Below are 25,474 nucleotides of genomic sequence, written 5' to 3'. Positions count from 1 at the left end.
AACAGTTTGCATTTCTTTATTTTGTTCACAGTTATGTCCATTAAAATTGATGCAAAACAAAATTTGATGCAAAACTACATTAAACCCTTTTTGAAACCATTATTAAGAACGGTGTAAAACTTTTTCAGCATAAAACTTATTAATACTGGTATTTAATATTTAAAGTTTTCACTAACTTTTTCTTAACTCTTTAAACATTTTATTACGTTGCAGAATGTTGAATTTTTCTCAGGCTACTCCTGACCAAACCCTTGTGTGTTGCAAATGGCAAAGTCCATATTAGACTTAAAAAGGTCATAGTTCTTGTGCAACGGGAGACGCAAGCAATTAATGCAAGTGTTTGCAGTTGGAAACTTCTCTCTCTGTGAAGTATCCCACGGTGAAGTATCAACAGGGTGTAAGAATTCAATTGATGGCTTTGGCTTTAATCCAACTACGGGAAGAGCACTGCATCCAGTTGCAAATGTAAGAATTTTCTGTAGCGTGCAGCTAGAGGTGCCCTCTGTGAAAAGAATGAATGAATGAATAAATATGAAAAGGTTCAGTAATTAGACCAGGGGTGTCCAATCCTGGTCCTGGAGGGCCGGCATCCTGCGGATTTTAGCTCGTACCCTAATTAAACACCCGAAACGACTAATTAATGTCTTACTAGGCATGCTAGAATCTTCCAAGCAGGTGTGTTGAAGCAAGTTTGGAGCTAAACTTAGGACACCAGTGCTCCAGGACAGAGTTTGGACACCCCTGCTTTAGCACAAAAAGAATAGACAAGGAACTAAAGAAACTAAGCCAAAGTAATTCAGCAAATCCTGTGTTTTGGTGCAAAGACCGGGACACACCAACCCGACGCCACCCAACTAGCGCCGACGAAAGCCGACCGTCTTGTCGCCTCTAGTCGGCTGCGTCTGCGGGCGTCTGGGCAATTAAACTGAGCTCGAACACACCGAACTGACGACACCGGACTACAAACTAGAAGGTGCTTTCTGCGCATGCGTGAGGAGATATAACGTTGCGTACCCGTGTTATAGCATTTAAATACGTTTTTTCCATAAAGAAATTAAGTTAATAAATTACTTTTTATAGATTAATTACATCATTGTATTATATGTGTTATATGTATGTTGCTTTTTATAAAATATAAAACATTTTTGATCAGGCATTACCTCCGGGATCCTAATGGAGACCCGATTCCGGGTGGGGACTCAATTTCTCACCACACTGGCTCGCTGTCATCATTTCGCAATTCACATTCATGTATATATTCATACTCATACACGTACATATAGGACACACAAACTATTAAGCCTGTTAACTTGAATTAATTGTAAGAATAAGGCTGCTCCCATTTAATATGACTTATGAACAAGGTATAAAATTGTAAACAAATATATGAATATGAATTGTAAACAAGTATATGATTTAATGATATATTTGCTGTGTACACAACGTTCGTTATGTTTGAACGATAGAAATAGATATTCTTTGTATTTGTAAAGATTCCCTATTGAAACTCCTTGTTGGGTCATTTTTTTTACTAGTCTTGTTCTTCTGGGAGACATGAGGACCAGGTGATAATGTTCAAGAATGTGGAGACATTAGTGCTATATGCATGCAAGTACAGGGCACAATAAGCTTGGCAGACGGTAATGTCTGAATGTGTAAATGTGTGAATATTGGGTCTTTAGGGATAAGTGGCCATTTTACGCAGAAGTGTACTTTCATTGTTATGCAATGAATAGTTTTTTGCAAGAATAACGGCGATTACTGTTCACCCTAACGTGTATTGTGAGAGCTTTGAAATGTTATAATTTTCAAATGAAAATAAGTATAAGTACATAAAAATGCTACTATATATATATATATAATAACAATTTTATATATGTGTGTGCGTACAACAGGTGTTATATTGATATTGACTGTACTGATATATAGTACAATTTCCCAGTGATGTAAACTTTAAAAAAAATCCTCTGGTGTACTTTTAAGTCCTTTTTTATCACTAAACCAAGAGCTGACAGCGCCAGGGCCATTTGCAGATTGTCAGACATCTTCACAAAACCGAATCTCTCTGTGGTGAGCGATGAAGTAAATGCTTCGGAAACGCTGATTTGTTTGCACAGGCAATACTACTTCGGGGTTCTCTTCTTGGAATGAAAATACAGACTACTGCCAACTACTATAACATCTGATAAATAATGCACGAGTAAATACATTTTAAGTGGTTTTAATTAATATCTTGCCTCAGGATTGCTTCTGTATATATTCTTTCAGTTAGGAGACAATATTAAAGATTAATAAATGCTAATTTATTTATAATATATCCATTGTATTTATGTTAAATGTATATTCTATTCATTATAACACATTTTTTACTATATAAAATATAACGTGATTTTGCAGGAATTGTAATCAGGCGCTAAATATGATACCCATTAGAAGTCAATTGAACCAATAAGATCACTCTGGGTCCTAATCGAGACCCGATTCCAGGTGGGGACTGGATTTCTCATGACACCGGTTCCCTCTTGAAACCTTCGTTTGCGTGTTACGTCACTTCACGTTCAAGTCCTCCACGCGCTCTGATTCGATGTGTGAACAGCCAATCAGAGCACGCTCTTTCTCAGACGGCCTCGACAAGCCCAACTTTGGCCGACGCGAGCCCGTCAAAAACCGACGTGCTGAACACACCGAACCGACGCGCTTTACCGACGCCCACCAACTGCCCGACGAGGCCAGACGGCCGATCGTCGGCTTGGTGTGTCCCGGCCTTAAATGGTGCATACTGTCTTAGGGCTTTACAGTTCCTATTATACAAGAAACCACCACCATTCCACTGAGTCCAATTACTTACCTTCTGCATCTAGAAGGTAGTCCCTCCAGAATGCGACTATGGTGTTTTCCTCTGCCCGCTTGTTACTTCCAGCAGTGGAGTAGCGAATATCGAATAAATGATCAAGGGCATCTGCCGTAAGTGGCTGTGGTGGGCTGCAAAATAGGGGTCTGAAGGCGTCTTTGTGTTTAACAACAGCCTCCAACAGTCCTAGAGTCCTCAGGCCCTCCTTAAGTCTTCAAGAAAAAAAAAATACTTTTGAAATGCTACAAAAAACTGTTGGAAAAGTGTTATAAGCGTCTTTGACAAACAAAAAATATATTCTAATGGGATAAAGAATTTGCTAGTCATTATAAAATGAAAAAATAAATACATAATTCAAGACGGTACAAAATAACACATTAAATATATATTAATTTGCATGTACATTGTGATAAGAGAGACTTTAATTCAGGAACCTTAATTCAACTTGTAATGTACCTATTGCTGAAATAATGACCATCTGACTGTGCATTACTGCACTCAGTTACAACTATGTCCCAAAAAATTATTTCAACCCCAAACAATTTCTCAGGTTTATTTATCTATTAGCTTGATAACCCTAACACTAACTAATGACTGCAGTGATCTGAGAGAACAAGAGCACAAATTTATTGCTGCTGAATTTGGAATGGCATACCACCCATAGCACTCTCCCTCCTAAATACTAAATCGTAAAAGTAGTATGGATAGTATTAAGTAATAAAAAGTAGTAAGAGTTATTTAGAGCTCTGCCTTACTGTTCAAATATGCAGCTGTTATCAAGAAATAGCAGCCTTAAAGGGATAGTTGACACAAAAACAAGTCCTGTATGAGTTTCTTTCTTCTGCAGAACACAAAAGATTATAGTCATACTATTGAAGTCAATAGGGACCAACAACTGTCTGGTTACCCACATTCTTTAAAATATCCTCTTTGTGGTCAGCAGAAGAAAATAAAACACATACAGGTCTGGAGGAACTTAAAGTCGGCATGAAATCAAATTTGACAAATCTTCTTTTTATATGTAATATTGTAGTGTTTATTATAAATGATTTATCTGTGCACTTCATTATTTTTTTAAAATTCATGTACCCTTATAATCTTTAATCAAATACATTACCCTACCATCCCCCCTCGAAACGACCTCTCTTCTCTTTCGGTCACGTGCCATGGCGAAAGGGTGCAGCCAGAGCCGATGAGGGTGCGGCTATCGAGATGCTCTCGAGGGTGAACTTGACTGATAACAGAGAATGTCTAATCAGGCTGATAACTTGACTTGACTCATCTTGGTTTGCGGGAATAATAAAATAAAATAAAAAATCCTTCATGGGAGGGTAACGGTGGGGAGTCCGGTGGAGAGAAATCCTCCACAACTGAATGTAAACTGGCATTCAAATCTGCCTCCATTTTGTTTGCAACGCCCAACCTCCAACGATCCAATCAATTCCCGAAGGACGAAATCAAGCCCCGCCCTACATTTTTTTCTAATTTCAGAAGCCGTTTCACTCGGATATACGTCACAACAAGGAAAAAATGACAATCTCAACTTCCGTTTCATGCCGACTTTAAGTGTGATTAAATGATGACAGAATTTTGATTTTTGGTTCAACTATCACTTTAATGGTGCAACTGACCAATTCAAATAGACTATTCTTCATGTAATTATACATCATTCATACCGTTCAAGTGGACCATGAAGTCTGTTCACAACTTGGAAGAGTAGGATGTCTTGTAAAAGCAGATCTTTGTCTTTTAGGCATTTTACAGCTCGAAGGCATCCTGCATTGGCCAGGTATTCACTGATACACTCTGTTGCCTCACACAACTCCTCCATGGTGGAAGCATCAGAAATCTGAGGGAAAATAATCAGCATTTTAATAAATTACTATAGAAATAGTGACATTTTAATTTGATTCAAAAGATTTTAATAAAATCATGTGTAGTTGAGGATATAAATACTTTTATAAATATACAAAAAATACCTTTTTGATTTTAGCTTGCAAGTCCAAGTCATTCACATCTTCTATGGTGGGTGAGACTTGTCCATTACTGATGCATTCAAACAAAGTGGACGAAAAGAATCCTGGAGATGGTCCCCCATGAATCATGCTGATAGCTATTGCTTTTCCAACAAGATAGTATCTGTCTTCTCTGACAGCTGAAGTGGAAAAGTGAAAATTAATATAACAATGTGAAAAGGGTATGATCCATAACAGGATCACTACCAGCTAAAAAAAAAGATCTATCCTTTAGCATAATTGGACATTTCTGTTTAAATGAACGTGGGCAGTGAAAAATACCATATGGTTCAGTGGAAGTACTGAAATTAATTTTTGTGTGATTTACAAAGATCAAATGAAAGTGCGCACCAACAGAGTCAAGAGCAAGGTTTTTGCATCCATCTGGGCCAGCAAGCACTGCAGATTTTTCAATTTCTTCCATGAGCAAGCTAAGGAACTCCCTCCGTGGGCCTCCCAAATCCACAGCCTCTTCAAAATTTCCACATTCATCAGAAAATCGAACAGAAATTCTTCTGAAGGGATCGTACGATTTTCGTCCAAATGCTCTGAATGCACCATCTAGTATATTTTTTCGATTAATGTTGAATCTGCAGCTTAAGTTGTAGTTTATTTCTTTCCCAAGCTCCAAAAGTATATCCTCTGTAGAACAGACAATGTCTTCCACATACCTGAGCCATTAAGTAAACAAGCAATCAAAAAAAGTTTTTATATACAACTAAAAGATCACGTAAAATGACACAAAGCAACAGTCTCAAAATATAATAGCTACTTACATAACTTCAGAATCATCTTGATGTCCTTGGTCATCTGGCTCAGGTAAATCATTGTCTGGCATTATGTTAATGTAGTTGGTATATATTTCTGGCCCAGGATCCATTATTTCTGAGACAGTTTCACTGTGATTTGAGTACATTTCCTCTTGAGAAGCAGAATCCATGATTACTAAGTCAACATCACTGTGAATTTCATCTGGATTCATAGATTCCATTATTTCAAGGTCATCTTGAACCTCACTAGTCTCAAATTCATCTGGACTTGGCAAAATAACTGAATTTTGCTGGTGGAAAATGGCCTGAAAAAATAAATGTAAAAGATTCCAGATTAAAATAAAGATAAAAGCATTGGTCTCTATGTAAGATGAGGTTGTTTTTTTCCTGTAAATTAACTTGGAAAGATGATACAGAAGCATTGTAGCATTATCTGAAAAGCCTTCATGCGTTCACTGAAAATATTATGGTAACTAATTCAAGACCTAAGTTGTTTGTATTTCCTAAAGTCCTGAAAAAAAAAGAATTCCATTAAGTTGGAATAATCAACATTTTCATATAGGAATTTTACCTGTACATCCTCCATGTCCATCCATCGAACATGGATGTTCAATGGGGCAGTCAAGTAATGATCCAGAAGAGTCCCGGGAACTGTGCTGGATATTGATACTGCTGATGTAGCTTCCCTTATGTAAAAATACTCTGTGGCTGAGGAATGTGTTCCCACAAAGTCAAACAGTGCCTAAAAAACAATAACACACAAAAAAATTAAAAGTTTTGTACAAAAACTAACATAACACTCAACATGATAGAGTCATTCAACAACTTTACCTGTATTTGATCAAATACTTGGAACCGTCTAATTTTCATTGTGCCATCTGGGAAAGTAAATTTCAATGGTATGCCATCAGCTGGTTCTTCATTTGTCCTCATAAGTCTTTCCTCTATCATCTGTGAGACAAAAAAAAAAACATTAGTGCATGTGCATGAGACTTTAAAAAGAAGCACCTTCCTGAATAGAAGCAAGTTGAAAATTTAAAGTACCTTAAGGCGCCTCTCTTCATATTGAGATATTTCTTTTGTCCTCAGATCCTGCCAATACGTGAATGGGTATCTATTAATAATATTTTGGCTTCCATTTTACACATGAAAACACTTTTGAAGAATGTTAAAAGACATACCTTTTCCTGATCAGCTCTCAGTGATTGTTCATACTCTTGGTCTTGTTGTCGCCTTATAGCTCTCCACTCCTGCAAAGACGTTTTAGACAGTATAAACTGTATAAAATCATAATATTTGTGCAGTAACATCAATTATCTTACATTATCTTTCTCTATAAAATGTGTGCATTGTTACAATAGTTTCCATAAAATTTCCATGTAGCTATGAAACCATTTTCTTAGGGAATGCACAGCAAAACTGTCATGTTATTTTTTTATTCCTCTGAGTAAATAAAATAACAATTAAAATGAAATACGTTTTACATCACCTCTAATTCATCTGTTGTTTCAGGTTCAGGTCCTGTGATTGGTTGACTCAGAGGCAAGTCACTTGTCTGTAAACACAATATCATGAAAATCTCACAGTGAATAGAAATATACCAATTCTGACTGTCTTTAACTACCGTGAAATTATGCATGAATTAATCAAATAAACCATTAATATATTATATTTCTTGGAAGTATAACTAACATTTAAGAAACATCAAGTATTTTTATTAAAGAACTGTAATAATTTAATTAAAACATGGCAACCAAATAGTGTTGAAAATATACTAAATTAAAAGAAATATATGATTTAATGACCGTTAATAAGATCATTTAGTGTTTCAGTGAAAGTATAACAATAAAAATGGATAATAGTACAAAATAATATAACCAAAATGCCTAATTAAAATGCAGTTAATGCCTTGATTCATTTCTATTAATTCTGTAAAAAGAAGCAAATGAAAACACTAGATTTTAAATTACCTCTGTTGTTTCAGAGTTAGGTCCTGTGGATGGTTGACTCAGAGGCAAGTTGATTGGCTGTAGAGACATGATGAAAATCCCACAATGAAAATTAATACCCCAATTCTGACTGTCTTTAACTGGTGAAATTATGCATAAATTAAATAAATCAATATGCTAATATCATAGCATTTCTTGGAGGTATAACTAACGTTTAAGATACATCAATTATTTTTATTAAAGAACTGTAATAATTTGAACTAAAACATGGCAATCAAATAGTATTGAAAATACGCAAAATAAAAGAATTATATGATTTAATGACTGTCAATAAGATAAGATCACTGGTCATTTAGTGTTTCAGTAAAAGAATAACAATAAAAAGGGCTAATATTACAAAATAATATTGCAATATTACTTTTTTTATTTATTCATTCTGTAAAAAGAAGCAATGAAAATACTACATTTTAAATTACCTCTGTTGTTTCAGAGTTAGATCCAGTGGATGGTTGATTTAGAGGCAAGTTGATTGGCTGTAGAGACAGAATCATGAAAATCTCACAGTGATTTTAAATACACCTATTTTAACGCTCTTAAATTATACTGTACCTGGCCCACTTCAGCACGAGGGACAACATAAAGTCTGCTTTTCCCCACAACCTTCTTCAGATCTCTCACAGAGCTTGCTTGTAGCTTCTTGATTTTTTTCCCCTTGTCTACTTTGGCCAACTCAAAACCCACCAGGTTCAGACTAATCATAGGGAAGCTCTGACAAACGAAATTATTCAAATCTGCCAGGCTCCAGTTCAAATCAATAGTGGACAGTTGGCAATCTGCTACCTCCTTCGCTGGAACTCCTTGAAAAATATATTGTAAATAAAATTAGCATTTCTCCTCAGTTCTACAGATACGTTTTGAAATACACTGACTGTATAATTGAAATGTATTGTAAACAATTTACACCATGGTCATATAATACAGTGACAGGGTTCCTGCAGGTTTCAGTAAGTGAAATTTAAGACCTTTTTAAGACATTTTAAGACCAAAAAGATTGAAATTTAAGACCTACATAAATTTATATATGCATAAAACAAAAAAAAATTTAATTAAAAGAATTCTGAAAAAAATATTTTTATTTCAATGAATTCAGTAATTGAAAAAGCATTAATTTAATTTACAGACAAAGCAATCACATTAGTAACCTTCCACACCCAACAACATGCCAAATGCCCAAAACCTTAGGCCTAAAATGAAAATAGGCTAAAACAAACTTGCCCTCTAATAGAATATATTTCATCTCATATTTATTTACATTACGAAGCAGCATATTAATCGCCTAATAGAGATTGAACAGGCTAAGAGATTATTTTAGAAAATAGTAGTTTGCATAATATACTCTAAAAACACATAATTATAGCTGATTTTAGTTGATCATAACTAGAGATGAAATGGCATGAACATTTATTTTCACGATTATTATGAAATCAATTTACAGAGTTTGTCGAAACCCCGCAAATAACAAATAAAATGATCAATATGCAAGTTTTTTACATAAACATCAAAATACTATTAAAAATGATGGCCAGATTTTAAAGGAGTGTCTTGCAACATGTTATCTACTAATATGTACAAGTTAAAATAAAGTTTTTACAAAAATGGTTTTATAAAAAGATAAACCTCACATATTTCAGCCTTTAAATATTTTTTTATAAAAAGAATGAGTCAAAAATTATTAATTACTGACATTTACAATGCACATCCGCTTATCTAATATTATTAATAACATTTGGTCTGATTTTCCTGTGGCGTCTGTCGTTGCTAAGCAACCATACAACGCACTCTCCACAGCAACAAGGAAGATGTTGTCCATCTGGCTGTGGGCGGAAAAAAAATTGCGCACTGCTTCAATAGCGCTTGCCGCGTGCCCACATTTTAATAAACTTGAGCACGCAAAAAGACGCGGTATGTGAACTGCCTGTTGGCGAGCGACCTCATATCAAGCCCCGGGCTACTGGTAGCACGCGAGCGAGCTCCGCTTTGTAGGCTAACTTGTGTTGTGTTGAAGGCATCACGTGTTCACAGTCCTGTGCACTGTGACCCGGGGCCCGTTGCACAAAACTAGGATAAGGGATTAAGCCAGGATATCTTGGTGATCCTGGCTCAATTGATCCGTAATCCGGTTGCACTAAAGCTGGATAGGGGGCAGGAGGATATGTTATGGTATAAATTACCATGGAGATTTATTCTGTGGAGCTAGCCTGCTCCAGACCAGGCTAAATTCCAGGATCTATTTAATCTCATCCCTAATGTCAGTCAGCAGTCACCACAAATGGAAACCAATAGTTATTTCACTGCTCACTATACATTGTTATCACATATAACTAGACCCACTGTCATTATTTAAACGTTTGTGATCATTAATTTCAATCATTTTGGATAAATAATGATTTTTAGATGATGTTGCTATCATTAGATAATTTACAGTTTCCCATAGACTATAAGGCTATATATAAAATGATAGAATATAGGGCCACAGAGGAAAAAAAAAGACAAGTCATAATATTGTAACCAGTTGTTTTAAAGGAGGACAGTTGTTAAAATGACAGATGTGGGGCATTTCGTGAAATTGTACTTCAGTATGGTTTCATAAACAAAGACATGCTGATGTGCCAGAATATTAAGTATCACATTGTCATAAGTATCAAAACTGTAAAAAGAATATGTAGCTTTTCTGCAGAAAGAACCAGCCTCATAAATTTATGACTTTATCCTTTTTCCTCAGTGTGGCCCTAGTACTCTGTCATATAAACAAATACACATTCCATATGAATATAAAAACACAATGTGTAACATTATGTTCCTTTATTGAATAAGGACAAAACAAAGCAGGTAAACCATCAGCTCCTTTCGAAACTGAAGTCACAGTGACTCTACAAGATGGAAAGCACAGAATCAAAGCATATTATACAAAATGATACATACACATTCAAAGGTCTGTATATAACACACCCTGCATGTCTGCACACTAAAATAAATGCAGGACAAATCCATACACATCAACTGAACAGACAAATGAATGGATGCAGTAGCCTCCCTGCAGCCTTGTATTACACACAGTATACCGCACAAACATCATAAGAGGCCAAATTCGTAAAAAAACGAACCCAAAAAAACCCAAATTCCTCTGCCACCGCAGGACATATTTAACCAAAATTGAAAGCACACATACTAACTAAAATAATTCAACACATATTGGTCCCTCAGCAGCCGACCACTGTCGTTATCAGGGAAGATTGCCGGATTGTCCCAGTCCATGGCTGGTGGCACTCTGGGGGCCCTCTCCTTCCTCAGGCAGGCCACATTGTGGAGGACAGCACAAGCCACAGTAATATCACATGCCCTAACAGGGCTGACCCTTAATTTGTGAAGGCAGTGAAAGCGTGCCTTCAGGAGGCCAAAGGTCATTTCAACACACACACACACACACACACACACACACACACATTCTTTATCACAAGAACATTTAATGGAGTCACACTGCAAAAAATGACTTGGTATTTTTGTCTTGTTTTCAGTAAAAATATAAAAAAAAAAAAAAAAAAAAAAATCTTAAATAAAGATGTATTTTCTTGATTTGCTAAATGACCTAGCAAAATAAGTATAGTTTAGACAAAAAATATAAACTTTAAGTAAATGTGTGCTTAAAACAAGCAAAAAAATAAAAAAATCTGTCAATATAATAAGAAAAATTCTCTTGAAATAAGTTTACTTTTTCCATAAACACTTAATTTTAGAAAAGTTCTCTTGTTTCACTGGCAGATTTTTTTTGCTTATTTTCCTAGGTAATTTTGCTCAAGAAAATATTTAAGATTTTTTTTTAGATATTTTTTTTTTTGCTGAAACCAAGACAAAAATACTAAGTAAGAAAGACATTTTTGCAGTGCAGTGAGCAACCGACCTTGGGTCCTTTGAAAGGCGCTATATAAATTAAAGTGATTATTATTATAGCTCATCTATTTATTCAATTAAATTTTATTTATATAGCACTTTTCACACTCAGTGCACTACTTACGCATTCAGGCGGTCTGCAATACTTTGCCACGCTTTTTCTCTTTGCTTTATCACTGTGGCGGTTTTGCCTTTCTTCTTAATTATATCTTTTACCTCCTCGTATGCCTCCATGAGGATTTGTGCTTCCGACGGGGAAAAGTACGCGGCTCTAGTTGCCATGGTAAATCAGTTAATCTGTGATCTGTGGCGGGGTCTATTTGAGTGAGCCGTGAGCGCGCACCTATCCAGGATTGGTTTCACCTGGCTTAATGAATCCGTGTCTGCTCATCCTGGCTTGGTCTTTGTGCAACCAATTAAGCCTGGACGCACATGTTTTGGCTTCATTGAGCTCAGCTGAGTCATTTATCCCGGATGTCTTAATTCTACTTTTGTGCAACAGGCCTCCGGGGCTGCGTTGCATTCTCAATTATTGGTTCCGCCACTCTTTATACTACGTTATTTAATCAAAATAATCGTGGTTGACAAATGAAACTTTTGAGGAAAAATACAATACGGAGAAGTTACATACAGCACAATTTTTAAGACCCAGACATCAAAATTCAAGACTTTTTAAAGACTTTTTAAGGTATTATTTCCACATTAATAAATTCAATGCTTTTAAGGCTTTTTAAGACCCCGCGGGAACCCTGAGTGAACCATGCCATAGCCTAAAAGTGAATGACAAACCTAATCCATTATTTGTGAGGACATGCCGGTCAGAAAGAGATGGAAGTTTCTGAATGTCTGGTCCTGGGAGAAGAAAGAGGCCCACCTGCCAGGATGAACGTCCTCTTCTTGTGGATGTGCCTATCAACAAAGATTGTATTAACAATATTTAATGTCTTTGTTTAGTCATTTCATATATAATTGGTTATTTAAATTTATGATTCCTTCAAATCACTTAAGTAACTTATGTAACGTTTGATGTTCTAGTGGTTAATAAACAAAAGTGCATGTGTCTTGCAGAAGAACACTGCCGCCCTCAAACCTACCCCTTTACAATAATGCAAAAACAACTGTAATTATTGTTGTACAGTGTGGCAAAAATTAGTGTGTATCAAACTGCCAAAGTCACGTGATTTTAGTAAACAAGGCTTCGTTACATCATGACTGGTTCGAAACATTAATAATTGTAATGGTTTGCCATATGGGTCCCAACCACATTCCTGAAGGCCCCCCAACACTGCACAGTTTGCACCTCTTTTTTGTCTGACACACCCATTTTAGGTCTTGAAGTCTCTACTAATGAGCTGATGATTTGAATCAGGTGTGTTTGATTAAAAAGATATGGAAAACATGCAGTGCTGGGAGACCTCCAGGAACGTGGTTGGGAACCACTGCCATATAGTATGCAATACTGTTTTTGTTAATTTGTAATGACAAAATTGAAAAACTGCCAATTAAATTGGCAGCTTTTCACAGGCAAGTAATTTTGGGGTGGATGCTATTTACAAGCACAATTTTTCTCCACACCAGTATTATATCTGGAATAATTGTAATATTCTGCAAAAAAAGGAAGAGTATATTCATGAAAACCTGGTTGAATAAAGGGATTCTTTTAGTAGACCCCTAAAGGGGTATTTAATGACTTAAAATTATTATTTTTTATTTTGATTTCCCTGTAACCTAAAAGAATATGACTCTGTAATTGGAGCTAATTATTCTAGTATTGTGTCTTTATGTACAGGTATTTCATACTCTAACATGTTTCTTCACCCTGCTGACACTTTCTGTGGCCGAATCTGTTTTTCATCTAGCAAAATAATAATAATAATAATAAAGGTAATATTATTTCAAAAAGAAATAGTTAGTAAGCCATGTGTTATTTTTATTTATCTAAGTTTATCAGAAATATTAATTGGAGGAAGGTTTGGGTATTACCTAATAAATATGTCATTACATAAAATGAAAGATTTTTTTTAAGATACTACACCAATGTTGACCCTGCTACGATTATTTTTCAACCAAATGTATTAAAGATATTGATGTAAATTGTTCATTCTGTTCATTACACCCACAAATGGTACCTCGTGTTTTTTGACATTGTCAATATATAGAGAGGTTATGATAGGAGGTTTATAGGTTTATAAATGACAGAGTGTTGTCCAACTTTTTTATTATATGAACATGTAATATTTGGCTTTTTGAGCAATGACAATAAGTTGGAAAATGAGGCTTACATTATCAATGTCTTGATTATACTTGTTAAGTTTCATATTCATCGTTGTAAAGTCACCAATCAGAAGACTCTTTTTTCTGTGGTACTTAAGGAATTAGATATTTATACAAGCACAAATAAGGAGAGTACAAAAAACAAGCTGTAAAAACTACTTGTTTGGTACATTTAAGTTATTGTGATTTAGCAAGGCCTTTCATTGTTTTATTTATTTATTTCTTATAGGTTCTATATATTAATGTATAGTTAATATGAACTTGTTGTGTATACCTTGGTACTTTTTATGCACATGATGTTGTTCAACCATTAATAAAAAAAAATTCAATGGTTTGCCGTTAGAGGGCGATCATTAATCACGCGAATTCATTGAAATAAAACAAACAGTCTATCAATTTGTGTTCAAATGATTCGAAGCTTTGAAAAGTTTTGTTTCTCCCATCTCTAGTATTGTATGCAATGCCAGTAACTTACATTACCTTAATGTGAGGGTTATCCCGTTTGGAACCCAGCCAAAATGTTTGGCTTCTAGAATTCGCCAAAAACGTATCTGCCCCCTCCCCCATCCCCATTTTAGGTTTATCACCATTGCCCCTTTTTTAAGCTACCTAAATGCACTTTTAAAACAATCTACTTACTTAACCTACTTAAATTACTTACATTGAACCTGATTTCTGCGTCTCCTGAAGAGTGTTCTCGTCGCAGTCAAAATGTTTGCAGTACCATTTGAAGATGTGGTAGCCATTAATTCGCGTCTGGCACGTTGTAATGCATTAAACACTCTGTCGAACACGGCTACTGCAGGTTGCTCATTATTTTCCGGCGATATTAAATCATCGCTGGATCGCTGTTGCCTGTCGTCCATATCATTACAGTTGTGGTAAAAATTCCCGCTAATCTGTGAGCAGTGACGTCACACTAGCAAGGGCGGGGCATGGAGGGGAATTGATTGGTTCAAAAAAAGATGGTCTTCGAAAAAAAAATCTGCGTACTTTGTACCATTTATTTTCTATTTAAAAATGATCAAGCACGTTTTTAGCAAAGGTTTTTTTATTTTCATATGCATGCATTTAAACCATTAGCATTCAATCCATTTTAATTAAATGTTCAAACGCGCATGGTGCACACAGACAGGAGACAGCGCACCATTATTATTATTAGGCTATTATTATTATTATTATCATTATTATTATTATTTTATCATAAAAAAAATATATAAAAATATATTATATATTTTTGAAAAATTATTTCAAACTTTTAAACTACAATGTAAAAATAGGTTAACCATTTACATTAATTTTTGGACAGAAAAAAAACCTTAATCATTAGTCATTCAATAGGGGAGCATATCTCATATGATGCCATTATTGATGACTTTGCATCTAGAAAGGATAGAAATGTTACATTTTAGTTTCAGTTTGTGTTTTTTGTTCTGCAGTGAAATAATTTAATTTTCTTTAGTGTGATTTATTCCATATTTTATGTGTATATTATTCTAAATAATTAAAAATATTTTTTTCTTAAATAGCCTAATATTTGTTTGTACAGAGTATATTTAAGTTATGAGCAGTTTATTTATTTATTATTATTTATTTATTTTTTGCAAAAATTGGTCTGTTGGGATGACATATAGAATTACTAAAAACGTAAGCGTTCAACATTACCGTAGCCTACATTACGTAAGTTCTCCGCAGCCTTTGTTGATGATGGTGTGACCTATAGGCTATACGTAATAGTTTGGGATAATGTTCAGTTTCATCATGCTTGTATGTGTCACGATTGAGCCTCCATTATCAGTAACTCTTGCACTCTTGCTCTTGTACCTAATAAAATGCTGCGAATGGATCCGCTCGTCTCTGACCTTCCTTGTGACAGTATGGCGCAAGCATGTTTTCCAGCCCATCCATAATTTTTCACCCTGCATTTACCTCCATACTCCCCTTTCCTTAATCCAATTGAGGAGTTTTTAGGAAGAGGTCTATGATAGGCACCCTCACAAACAAGTCACCCTCCCATATTTTGTACAACTAGCCTATATTTAATGATTGTACTAGCAAATACACAGTGAAACTATGGGGTAAGTTGTGTATGTGTTATGGGTAGACATGCGGGACGGACGAGACGAAAGACAAGTTTACAATAAACACTATATTTAATGGCCTATCTTCTTCGAGATAGGCAGGAACATCCACACACGAAAACAATAACATCAAATAAAGACCGACCTCAACTGAAGATACAAACAGACTTATAAAGACAGACTAATAATTACATAATTGTCTACCAAATCACACAGCTCTACAGGGGGAGACAAGGTCGAAACCAAAGACATAAACTGACAGAACTGTGACAGTATGGGTGATCTAAAGTAATTTGCCTATGCAAGGGCGTAGATTTGCTCTGGACAATGGTGGGGACCTATTTTGTCATATTCGTGATTCCTTAGTTTATATAAACTTCGTTTTGAAGTGCATTCGTATTGTTTGTATAAGACAATTCGTTAACCTAGCCTATTAAGTTGATTTAATATTCTTAATAATTTTTAGAAGAAGTTAAAAGTTAAGAAAAGGGGAATTAGCTTATATAGTCTATATATATTTAGGGCTATAGGCTCATCTTTTTCTTAACTTTTATAACACTGTAGATAGAAATAAAATTATTCTTGAACATATTTAACATCGGAAAATCACTGACATAATTTAGAGTAGGTTACTTGGAAAACGGAACTTTTTAAATCTGTATAAAAGAAAGACAAAATAAATCATAAGAAGAACAATCTGTATTTTTCTTTTAATCAAGAACATTTCTTTTGACAAAATCACCTTATTAATGCCGAATGATGTTTGACTGAACGCATCTCCACCGCATATAATCGCATAGCCTAATCGCTGGTGTCTGTCGCAAATATTAAACATGCGGGCCAGAAAGCGGTTCAATATTTTCTTTTTTTGCGGTCCGAGTTGCGGACGGGTTAGTTGAAAACGTCGGTCGGTTTCGGGTTGTTTATTGACACGCGCATCACTGATAGCCTGCACTGCTATAATGAATGTGCGTCAAAGCGGTAAAAAAAAATAAATACAAAAAAAACACTAGCAACGTTAACTGTTGTCGTTACTTTGATGGACTTTGATGGATTCACTAGCGAACTTGAAGTGACTTATTAGGCTACACATTTCTTTGAAAAAAAGCTCCTTATGTCGAGCTTCTTTTTATTTATTTTTTTATTTATTTGCTGTCGCCATCCTCACATGATTGTCACCCAACAAACCTTCTTGCACCGGAAAAAAAAAATGCACAGCATTTGGCGCTGCTTGTATCTGAACCATGATCGCAGCCAGAGCCTCTCACATGATAGCAGGGAAAAGCACAGCCAATCAAAATGTTCATATGTGTTTTGGGGGCGGGAGGACTCAAGGAGAGAACGTGATTTATCCCTGATCCCGTGATTTTAGCGCGATTTTTTTTTAAGTGGATTAAATTATTGGTGGGGACATTTCAATGGTTGGAGGATATTGGTGGGGACACAACCCCTCCGTCCACCCTAAATCTACGCCCCTGTGCCTATGACATTTCATAGTAGGCCTAAATTAGTTTTTTTTTAAACAATGCTTCTGCAAATGCAAGGCTTCTTTAAAGATAGCAATGCAATATGCAAAGTTTGAACACTGGACAGCTTGTGTTATAAACAATGACTGTATTAAGTTTGTCTAGAGTTTTGAAAAATGAAATTAAGGTTCAGTTATTGAATTGTAAAAAACTGTAATGCGCATTAAAACCACATGTGACTTTGCAATGAGACAGCATAACTGGACCAACCAATGGTCTGCTCACTTTGCACAGCAACTAAAATCCTAGTTTTGAGTAAAGTCTTGCCAATGTGCTTTGTTACAATTAACTCCCAGATATGCCTTCCTAAACAGCAGGCTCCAAAAACAAGATAATCGCGTTTCATCTGCACGCTCTGAAGCTCATAATTTAGGCTATTGTATACAAAAATGATCCTATTATGCTACTGTAAGCGATGCGCCGGAGCCTCTTGAGAGAAATATTTGTATTAGTGCCGAATGAGAGATGTATATGGCTGCGTTTTAGTTCTCTCTTTAAATTCGTTTTGGCAAGATTTTTTATTTGTATAGGACTTTTTATATGAACTTATAACGAATGTCATTATAATTTGTGATTGATTTTATAATTTGTATTTGTATTTTGCCATTATAAATTGTGTTTCTTTAATAAATTCGTTCTGGTTACTACTTTATAAGTTGTTTATAACGAATACCATTATAATTTGTTTATTTTATAATTCGTATTTAAATTTGTACTATAATTTTATAGCTGCTCATAAGTGTGCCCCATATGAAAATGAAATGCCCCTGTTCTCTTACTGTTTTCGTCTGGTTTTGACGTTTACATACAGGTCCTTCTCAATAAATTAGCATATTGTGATAAAGTTAATTATTTTCCATAATGTAATGATAAAAATTAAACTTTCATATATTTTAGATTAATTGCACACCAACTGAAATATTTCAGGTCTTTTATTGTTTTAATACTGATGATTTTGGCATACAGCTCATGAAAACCCAAAATTCCTATCTCAATAAATTAGCATATTTCATCCGACCAATAAAAGAAAAGTGTTTTTAATACAAAATAAGTCAACCTTCAAATAATTATGTTCAGGGAATCCTTTTGCAGAAATGACTGCTTCAATGCGGCGTGGCATGGAGGCAATCAGCCTGTGGCACTGCTGAGGTGTTATGGAGGCCCAGGATGCTTCGATAGTGGCCTTAAGCTCATCCAGAGTGTTGGGTCTTGGGTCTCTCAACTTTCTTTTCACAATATCCCACAGATTCTCTATGGGGTTCAGGTCAGGAGAGTTGGCAGGCCAATTGAGCACAGTAATACCATGGTCAGTTAACCATTTACCAGTGGTTTTGGCACTGTGAGCAGGTGCCAGGTCGTGCTGAAAAATGAAATCTTCATCTCCATAATGCTTTCAGCAGATGGAAGCATGAAGTGCTCCAAAATCTCCTGATAGCTAGCTGCATTGACCCTGCCCTTGATAAAACACAGTGGACCAACACCAGCAGCTGACATGGCACCCCAGACCATCACTGACTGTGGGTACTTGACACTGGACTTCAGGCATTTTGGCATTTCCTTCTCCCCAGTCTTCCTCCAGACTCTGGCACCTTGATTTCCGAATGACATGCAAATTTTGAGCAACCACTGAGCAACAGTCCAGTGCTGCTTCTCTGTAGCCCAGGTCAGGCGCTTCTGCCGCTGTTTCTGGTTCAAAAGTGGCTTGACCTGGGGAATGCGGCACCTGTAGCCCATTTCCTGCACAAGCCTGTGCACGGTGGCTCTGGATGTTTCTACTCCAGACTCTGTCCACTGCTTCCGCAGGTCCCCCAAGGTCTGGAATCGGTCCTTCTCCACAATCTTCCTCAGGGTCCGGTCACCTCTTCTCGTTGTGCAGCGTTTTTTGCCACACTTTTTCCTTCCCACAGACTTCCCACTGAGGTGCCTTGATACAGCACTCTGGGAACAGCCTATTCGTTCAGAAATTTCTTTCTGTGTCTTACCCTCTTGCTTGAGGGTGTCAATGATGGCCTTCTGGTCAGCAGTCTTACCCATGATTGTGGTTTTGAGTAATGAACCAGGCTGGGAGTTTTTAAAAGCCTCAGGAATCTTTTGCAGGTGTTTAGAGTTAATTAGTTGATTCAGATGATTAGGTTAATAGCTCGTTTAGAGAACCTTTTCATGATATGCTAATTTTTTGAGACAGGAATTTTGGGTTTTCATGAGCTGTATGCCAAAATCATCAGTATTAAAACAATAAAAGACCTGAAATATTTCAATTGGTGTGCAATGAATGTAAAATATGAAAGTTTAATTTTTATCATTACATTATGGAAAATAATGAACTTTATCACAATATGCTAATTTATTGAGAAGGACCTGTATATTGAACTGAGAAAAAGTTTTAATAGTTTGCAATTCAGTAACCCTACCTGAATAGCAAAACATCCATAGAACTGCAGCACACTTTCAATTTTCCAGCTGTTTCAAGCCACAAATATTTAAAAGTTATTATATGCTTTTAGCGATTTTTTTCAGGGCAACCTTTATAAGAAAATCAGCTTGCAATTAGCTTGCAATGCGTCTAGTTGCAGTGACAGCTGCATGAGCTTGCTTTTGAGTGTGGGGCACTTAGCCTACTGTCATTGTGACAGCCTATTTTCTTTATTTCTTTTGAAGAAACCCAAATAGAAAATAAACAATCGTTTGTAAACAAGCACAGAAAAACATTACGTTTTAGGTATTTAGTTTTTTTTTTTTCAATAATGCAAACACTGTAATTTAAAAAAAATATCCTAATATGTTTGTTGATCATTGTACAGTGACCTCTAAGGCAGGATACAGATAAGACATGTATTTAGTTTTTTTTTTTTTTCTCTTTCTCTTTGTGTCATAGTTGTTTCATAATGTTGGAAATTCATTGGAGTTGTTTTTATTTACCAATATAACAAAAAAAAAGTATTGTTGTTATTATTATTATTACTACTGATACCGCGAAACATTAAAAATATAACACTATTTGGCTATTTAAGAATAAGAGGTTAATCGAGTGACCTCTGGTGGCAGGAAGGAGATAAGACACCAATTCTATTACCTATTATTTTCCTGGTTTTCCTCCAGTAAAAACAATAAAAATTATATCAGGGCTGTACATAAACTTTTTTTTTTTTTGGCATATAGCACAGAGACTGAATGTTTTTACATGAATGTTCTGTACAGGGCACACAAAATACAAACCTTATCGTCAGACAAACATTTTCTTTATTTAGGAAAAAGGCCAAAAATTAATTAATACAAATTTTAATCTTGACTGTCGTGTTCACTTTATGTGGTTTCTGAAGTGGTCCTCTTGCATTATAAGGACTAAAAATCTTTGCTTGTGTTCATCTGAAGAAAGAAAGTCATAAACATCTGGGACAACATGAGGGTCAGTAAATGATGAGAGAATTGTCTCTTTTGGGTGAAAGAGCAAGATGTGATGCAGAGGCTAGAAACATATTCCAGACAGAGAAATTAATGGAATTAAAACATACAACATTAAAGTTTTGAAAGTCCACTTTTTTGTGTCGTCTATTTAACATCACTGTCTAGAAGAATAATTAATCTTTTAATTGTTTATTTGGAGCATTTAGAATTTTTTGACTAGTTTGATTAATTAATGGGGAAATCATGTAATTATTAAGATTAAAAACATTTTCCGACAGTCCTAATTCCTACTCAATGTATCATTTAATGATATGTTGTGTCACGTTAAGAGATGAGATCTGGGTCCAATTGCAGGGAAGAATGATTTAATTAACAAGAAACACAAATAAACAAACGAGCAGACAAAAACCAAACCAAACCAAAAGGCCAACACGGCACAACACGACAGGATCAAGGCAGGATACACAAAACACATCTAAGACAGAAAAAAACAGAAGACAATGCAGCCAGGATGAGTTCATTTAACATACAATGTTTATTTAAACTTTGTATTTGTAACATTATTAATTGGTAGATGGTGAACTTTTAAAGCCAGAAATGTACCTGATGAAAGTCATAACTGATGTAGAAATGTGTGTGAAAACAATGATAATTGATTCTCACATTAGGCATGAATGTTTGAGCTTCTGTTTATAATTTTTAATGTGCATAAGATAAAAATGTAATGTAAGGATTTGCAAATGTTCACCTTAAAGTTCTTAATTATGTTTGCTATTTTGACCCAAATTATGTTTTTTTTTAACCTTTTTGAGTAGGCTACTCAATTAATGTAATATTTTTTTCATTCATACTTGTCGCCAGAGGGCGCCCTCGCGCACAAACTCCACAAGTGAGACTAAATATATTTCGTATACGAAATCTCTTAAACTTTCCGTGTTTATGTAGCCTGGTAGTTGCCGTTTTGAGATTAATTCTATTAGCCGTATACTGGTATCTATTTTCATGTTACTAGTACTTATTTTTAAGATACTAGTACTTATTCATTAGATACTAGTACTTATTCTTTAGATACTAGTACTTATTCATTAGATACTAGTACTTATTCATTAAATACTAGTACTTATTCATTAGATACTAGTACTTATTCATTAGATACTAGTACTTATTCTTTAGATACTAGTACTTATTCTTTAGATACTAGTACTTATTCATTAGATACTAGTACTTATTCATTAGATACTAGTACTTATTCATTAGATACTAGTACTTATTCATTAGATACTAGTACTTATTCTTTAGATACTAGTACTTATTCTTTAGATACTAGTACTTATTAATTAGATACTAGTACTTATTCTTTAGATACTAGTACTTATTAAATAGATACTAGTATCTATTTAATAGGTACTAGTACTTATTCATTAGATACTAGTACTTATTTAAATAGTGACTAGTAAATATTCAGTTAATACTAGTAACAAATAAAACATTTTGCCATTGATTTCTATGGGGATCTCTCATTCAGATATCAACTATTCAGTTTTGACTAGTATGTATTCCAGTTGTGACTAGTAATTAATCATTAGGTACTAGTATCTATTTAATAGATACTAGTACTTATTAAATAGATACAAGTACTTATTCTTTAGATACTAGTACTTATTCTTTAGATACTAGTACTTATTAAATAGATACTAGTACTTATTAAATAGATACTAGTACTTATTAAATAGATACTAGGACTTATTGATTAGATACTAGTACTTATTTATTAGATACTAGTACTTATTAATTAGATACTAGTACTTATTCTTTAGATACTAGTACTTATTCTTTAGATACTAGTACTTATTCTTTAGATACTAGTACTTATTAAATAGATACTAGTACTTATTAAATAGATACTAGGACTTATTAATTAGATACTAGTACTTATTTATTAGATACTAGTACTTATTAATTAGATACTAGTACTTATTCTTTAGATACTAGTACTTATTAAACAGATTCTAGTACTTACTAATTAGATACTAGAACCTTTCGGAAAGATAAAACCTATGGTTTTATCTGTGTTCTTCAAGCCATATCTGGTATTTTTGAGAATATATATATATATATATATATATATATATATATGTATATATATATATATATATATATATATATATATATATATATATATATATTTAAAAGACAGTGCTAATCGACATAGCCTTTAAGACAGTTATAACTCATTCTGTTTAATAAAGCCATATCAGATCACAAAAGGAAGTTATTTCCAATGCTCGACTGATGTTATGAAGTGAATTTGGAGTAAAAACATGTCAAAATACTTTTGTTGGGCAAAAGATTTGGTATCTTTCCTTGTGTTTTCATGGTAAACAGTTAGCAAGGTAGGCTAATATACGAAGCCATGTAGCCCTACTTAACAATCAAATTAATTCAGCATATTCATGTTTTGTATTACCATGTGGACTCTGATTGGACGGTGGATAGGAACTCATGTTTATGTAATGATCTGTTTAAATGAAGATATCTCCAAATAAATTCTTACTAGTTCTTTATGAGGTTAAAGATATCTCCAAACGAACGGTGAAGGGTAGTTATTCTGTTTTTGATATCATCTTTTAATTTCGGACTAGTAGTTATTGCAATAGTGACTAGTATCAATTTAGATATTACTAGTAAGCAGACATTAGATACTAGTACTTATTAAATAGATACTGGTACTAATTCATTAGATACTAGTAACTATTTAATAGATACTAGTAATTATTCATTAGTTACTAGTACTTATTTATTAGACACTAGTATCTTTTATAATTATTACTAGTAACAATTTTTATTTTACTAGTCACAACTGCTTTTTTACTCGTCTTATGTTATGACTAGTCCGAATGGCCACTGGATAGTTCAATTAAAAATCTTACTAGTAAAATCCAAAATCTTACTAGTAACATTTGGAATAAATACTAGTATCTAATAAATAGTTACTAGTATCTATTCAATAAGTACTAGTAGCTAATTTATAAGTACTAGTATCTAATTAATAGGTACTAGTATCTAATGAATAAGTACTAGTATCTAATAAATGGGTACTAGTATCTATTGAATAAGTACTAGTATCTAATGAATAAGTACTAGTATCTATTTAATAGGTACTAGTATCTATTTAAGAGGTACTAGTATCTAATGACTTAGTACTAGTATTTATTGAATACATACTAGTATCTAGTAATAGGTACTAGTATCTAAAAAATAAGTACTAGTACCTAATAAATAACTACTAGTATCTAATATATTATGTACTAGTCACAATTGGAATACATACTAGTCAGAACTGAATAGTTGATATCTGAATGACAGATCCCCATAGAAGTCAATGGCAAATTTTTTTTTTTTGTTACTAGTAACAAAAGAATAGTTACTAGTCACTATTGGAATAAGTACTAGTATCTAATGAATAAGTACTAGTATCTATTTAATAGGTACTAGTATCTAATGAATAAGTACTAGTATCTAATAATAAGTACTAGTAACTAATGAATAAGTACTAGTATCTAATAAATAAGAACTAGTATCTAATGAATAAGTACTAGTATCTAATGAATAAGTACTAGTATCTATTTAATAGGTACTAGTATCTAATGAATAAGTACTAGTATCTAATGAATAAGTACTAGTATCTATTGAATAAGTACTAGTACCTAAAGAATAAGCACTAGTATCTAAAGAATAGGCACTAGTACCTAAAGAATAAGCACTAGTAGCTAATGAATAAGTACTAGTACTTAATGGAATAGATACTAGTATCTAAAAAATAAGTACTAGTAGCATGAAAATAGAGACTAGTCGGTTAAAATGATTAAATGTTAAAACGGCTTGCCATATGTGCAATGACTGAAGGTTTGACATGTTAATTTCAGAAGATTGTCTCTGGTAGATGTCGTAACTCCATTCTTTCTCTATTGACAATTGATGATTTTGAATACATATATGTGTGTGTGTGTGTGTGTGTGTGTGTGTGTGTGTGTGTGTGTGTGTGTGAGTCGTACATTGTATCCCACTCTTCAAACATTCTTACAATGTACATCAACTTCTGATCTTTTCAGCATTATATAATGAAATATATATATATATATATATATATATATATATATATATATATATAAATGCATTTCTCTCTGCAGTTGTGGGTTTAAATCACATTTAGAGATTAAAGCTAAGAGTTGGATACATGCAAATCATTTAAAAGATTGGGCTCCTCTTCCCGAAGAATAGAGATTAAGAGGTTTTTCACAGCAACACTGCCTTCACGCACGATGCTGCAGATCTTTCTCTTTGGTTGAAGTCGGATGTGTGATTTCAGAATATATTTCTTCATTAATAATTTGCTTCTGAAGCAGTTTGTCTGCAATGGCGTTCACATTCTTAAAGTTTTACCAATTTTAAACCACACCAATTTCTATAAAAAATCTAACTTTATCAAAGTTGACAGGCTAAACATGAACATGTTTCACAAATTTTGACAACCAGAAAGTGATTAAGACATTTTGTTATCATTTTGATAGTAATTTGTACGTATTTTACGAGGTGGCTTCATATGGATGACCTACCCCTGACCCCGCCCCTGAACCTACCCATCGCGGTTTACA

At 34.3% G+C, this 25,474-nt stretch overlaps 2 protein-coding genes across 4 annotated transcripts in view; both read right to left on the bottom strand.

The window, feature by feature from the left end:
* Positions 1-25,474, bottom strand: part of LOC311291646 (G-protein-signaling modulator 2-like) — a 352,673-nt gene that overhangs the window by 177,739 nt on the left and 149,460 nt on the right. The gene's annotated exons all lie outside the window — the stretch shown is intronic.
* Positions 83-8,425, bottom strand: LOC311291649 (G2/M phase-specific E3 ubiquitin-protein ligase). Of its 3 annotated transcripts, XR_014627593.1 has the most exons (8): positions 8,195-8,425; positions 8,062-8,118; positions 7,607-7,663; positions 7,126-7,191; positions 6,818-6,886; positions 6,681-6,728; positions 6,208-6,587; positions 5,851-5,941 (listed from the first exon to the last, which is right to left on the bottom strand). XR_014627593.1 is itself a non-coding variant. In XM_084410814.1 (7 exons), the coding sequence occupies exons 1-7, from the start codon at positions 6,226-6,228 to the stop codon at positions 234-236; spliced, it is 1,473 nt and encodes a 490-aa protein (XP_084266940.1). In that variant the 5' UTR covers positions 6,229-6,374; the 3' UTR covers positions 83-233. The 3 variants fall into 3 exon arrangements, 2 of the variants coding, with proteins under 2 accessions (XP_084266940.1, XP_084266941.1); XM_084410814.1 differs by lacking the exons at positions 6,681-6,728; positions 6,818-6,886; positions 7,126-7,191; ... (1 more) ...; positions 8,062-8,118; positions 8,195-8,425 and adding exons at positions 83-502; positions 2,849-3,063; positions 4,528-4,700; positions 4,831-5,006; positions 5,218-5,537 and having other exon boundaries at positions 5,643-5,941; positions 6,208-6,374; XM_084410815.1 differs by lacking the exon at positions 5,851-5,941 and having other exon boundaries at positions 6,565-6,587; positions 6,681-6,750.

The sequence above is a fragment of the Rutilus rutilus genome, assembly GCF_951802725.1.
Source record: "Rutilus rutilus genome assembly, chromosome: 6".
NCBI lineage: Eukaryota > Metazoa > Chordata > Actinopteri > Cypriniformes > Leuciscidae > Rutilus > Rutilus rutilus.
This window is presented reverse-complemented; position numbering and strand designations above follow the sequence as displayed.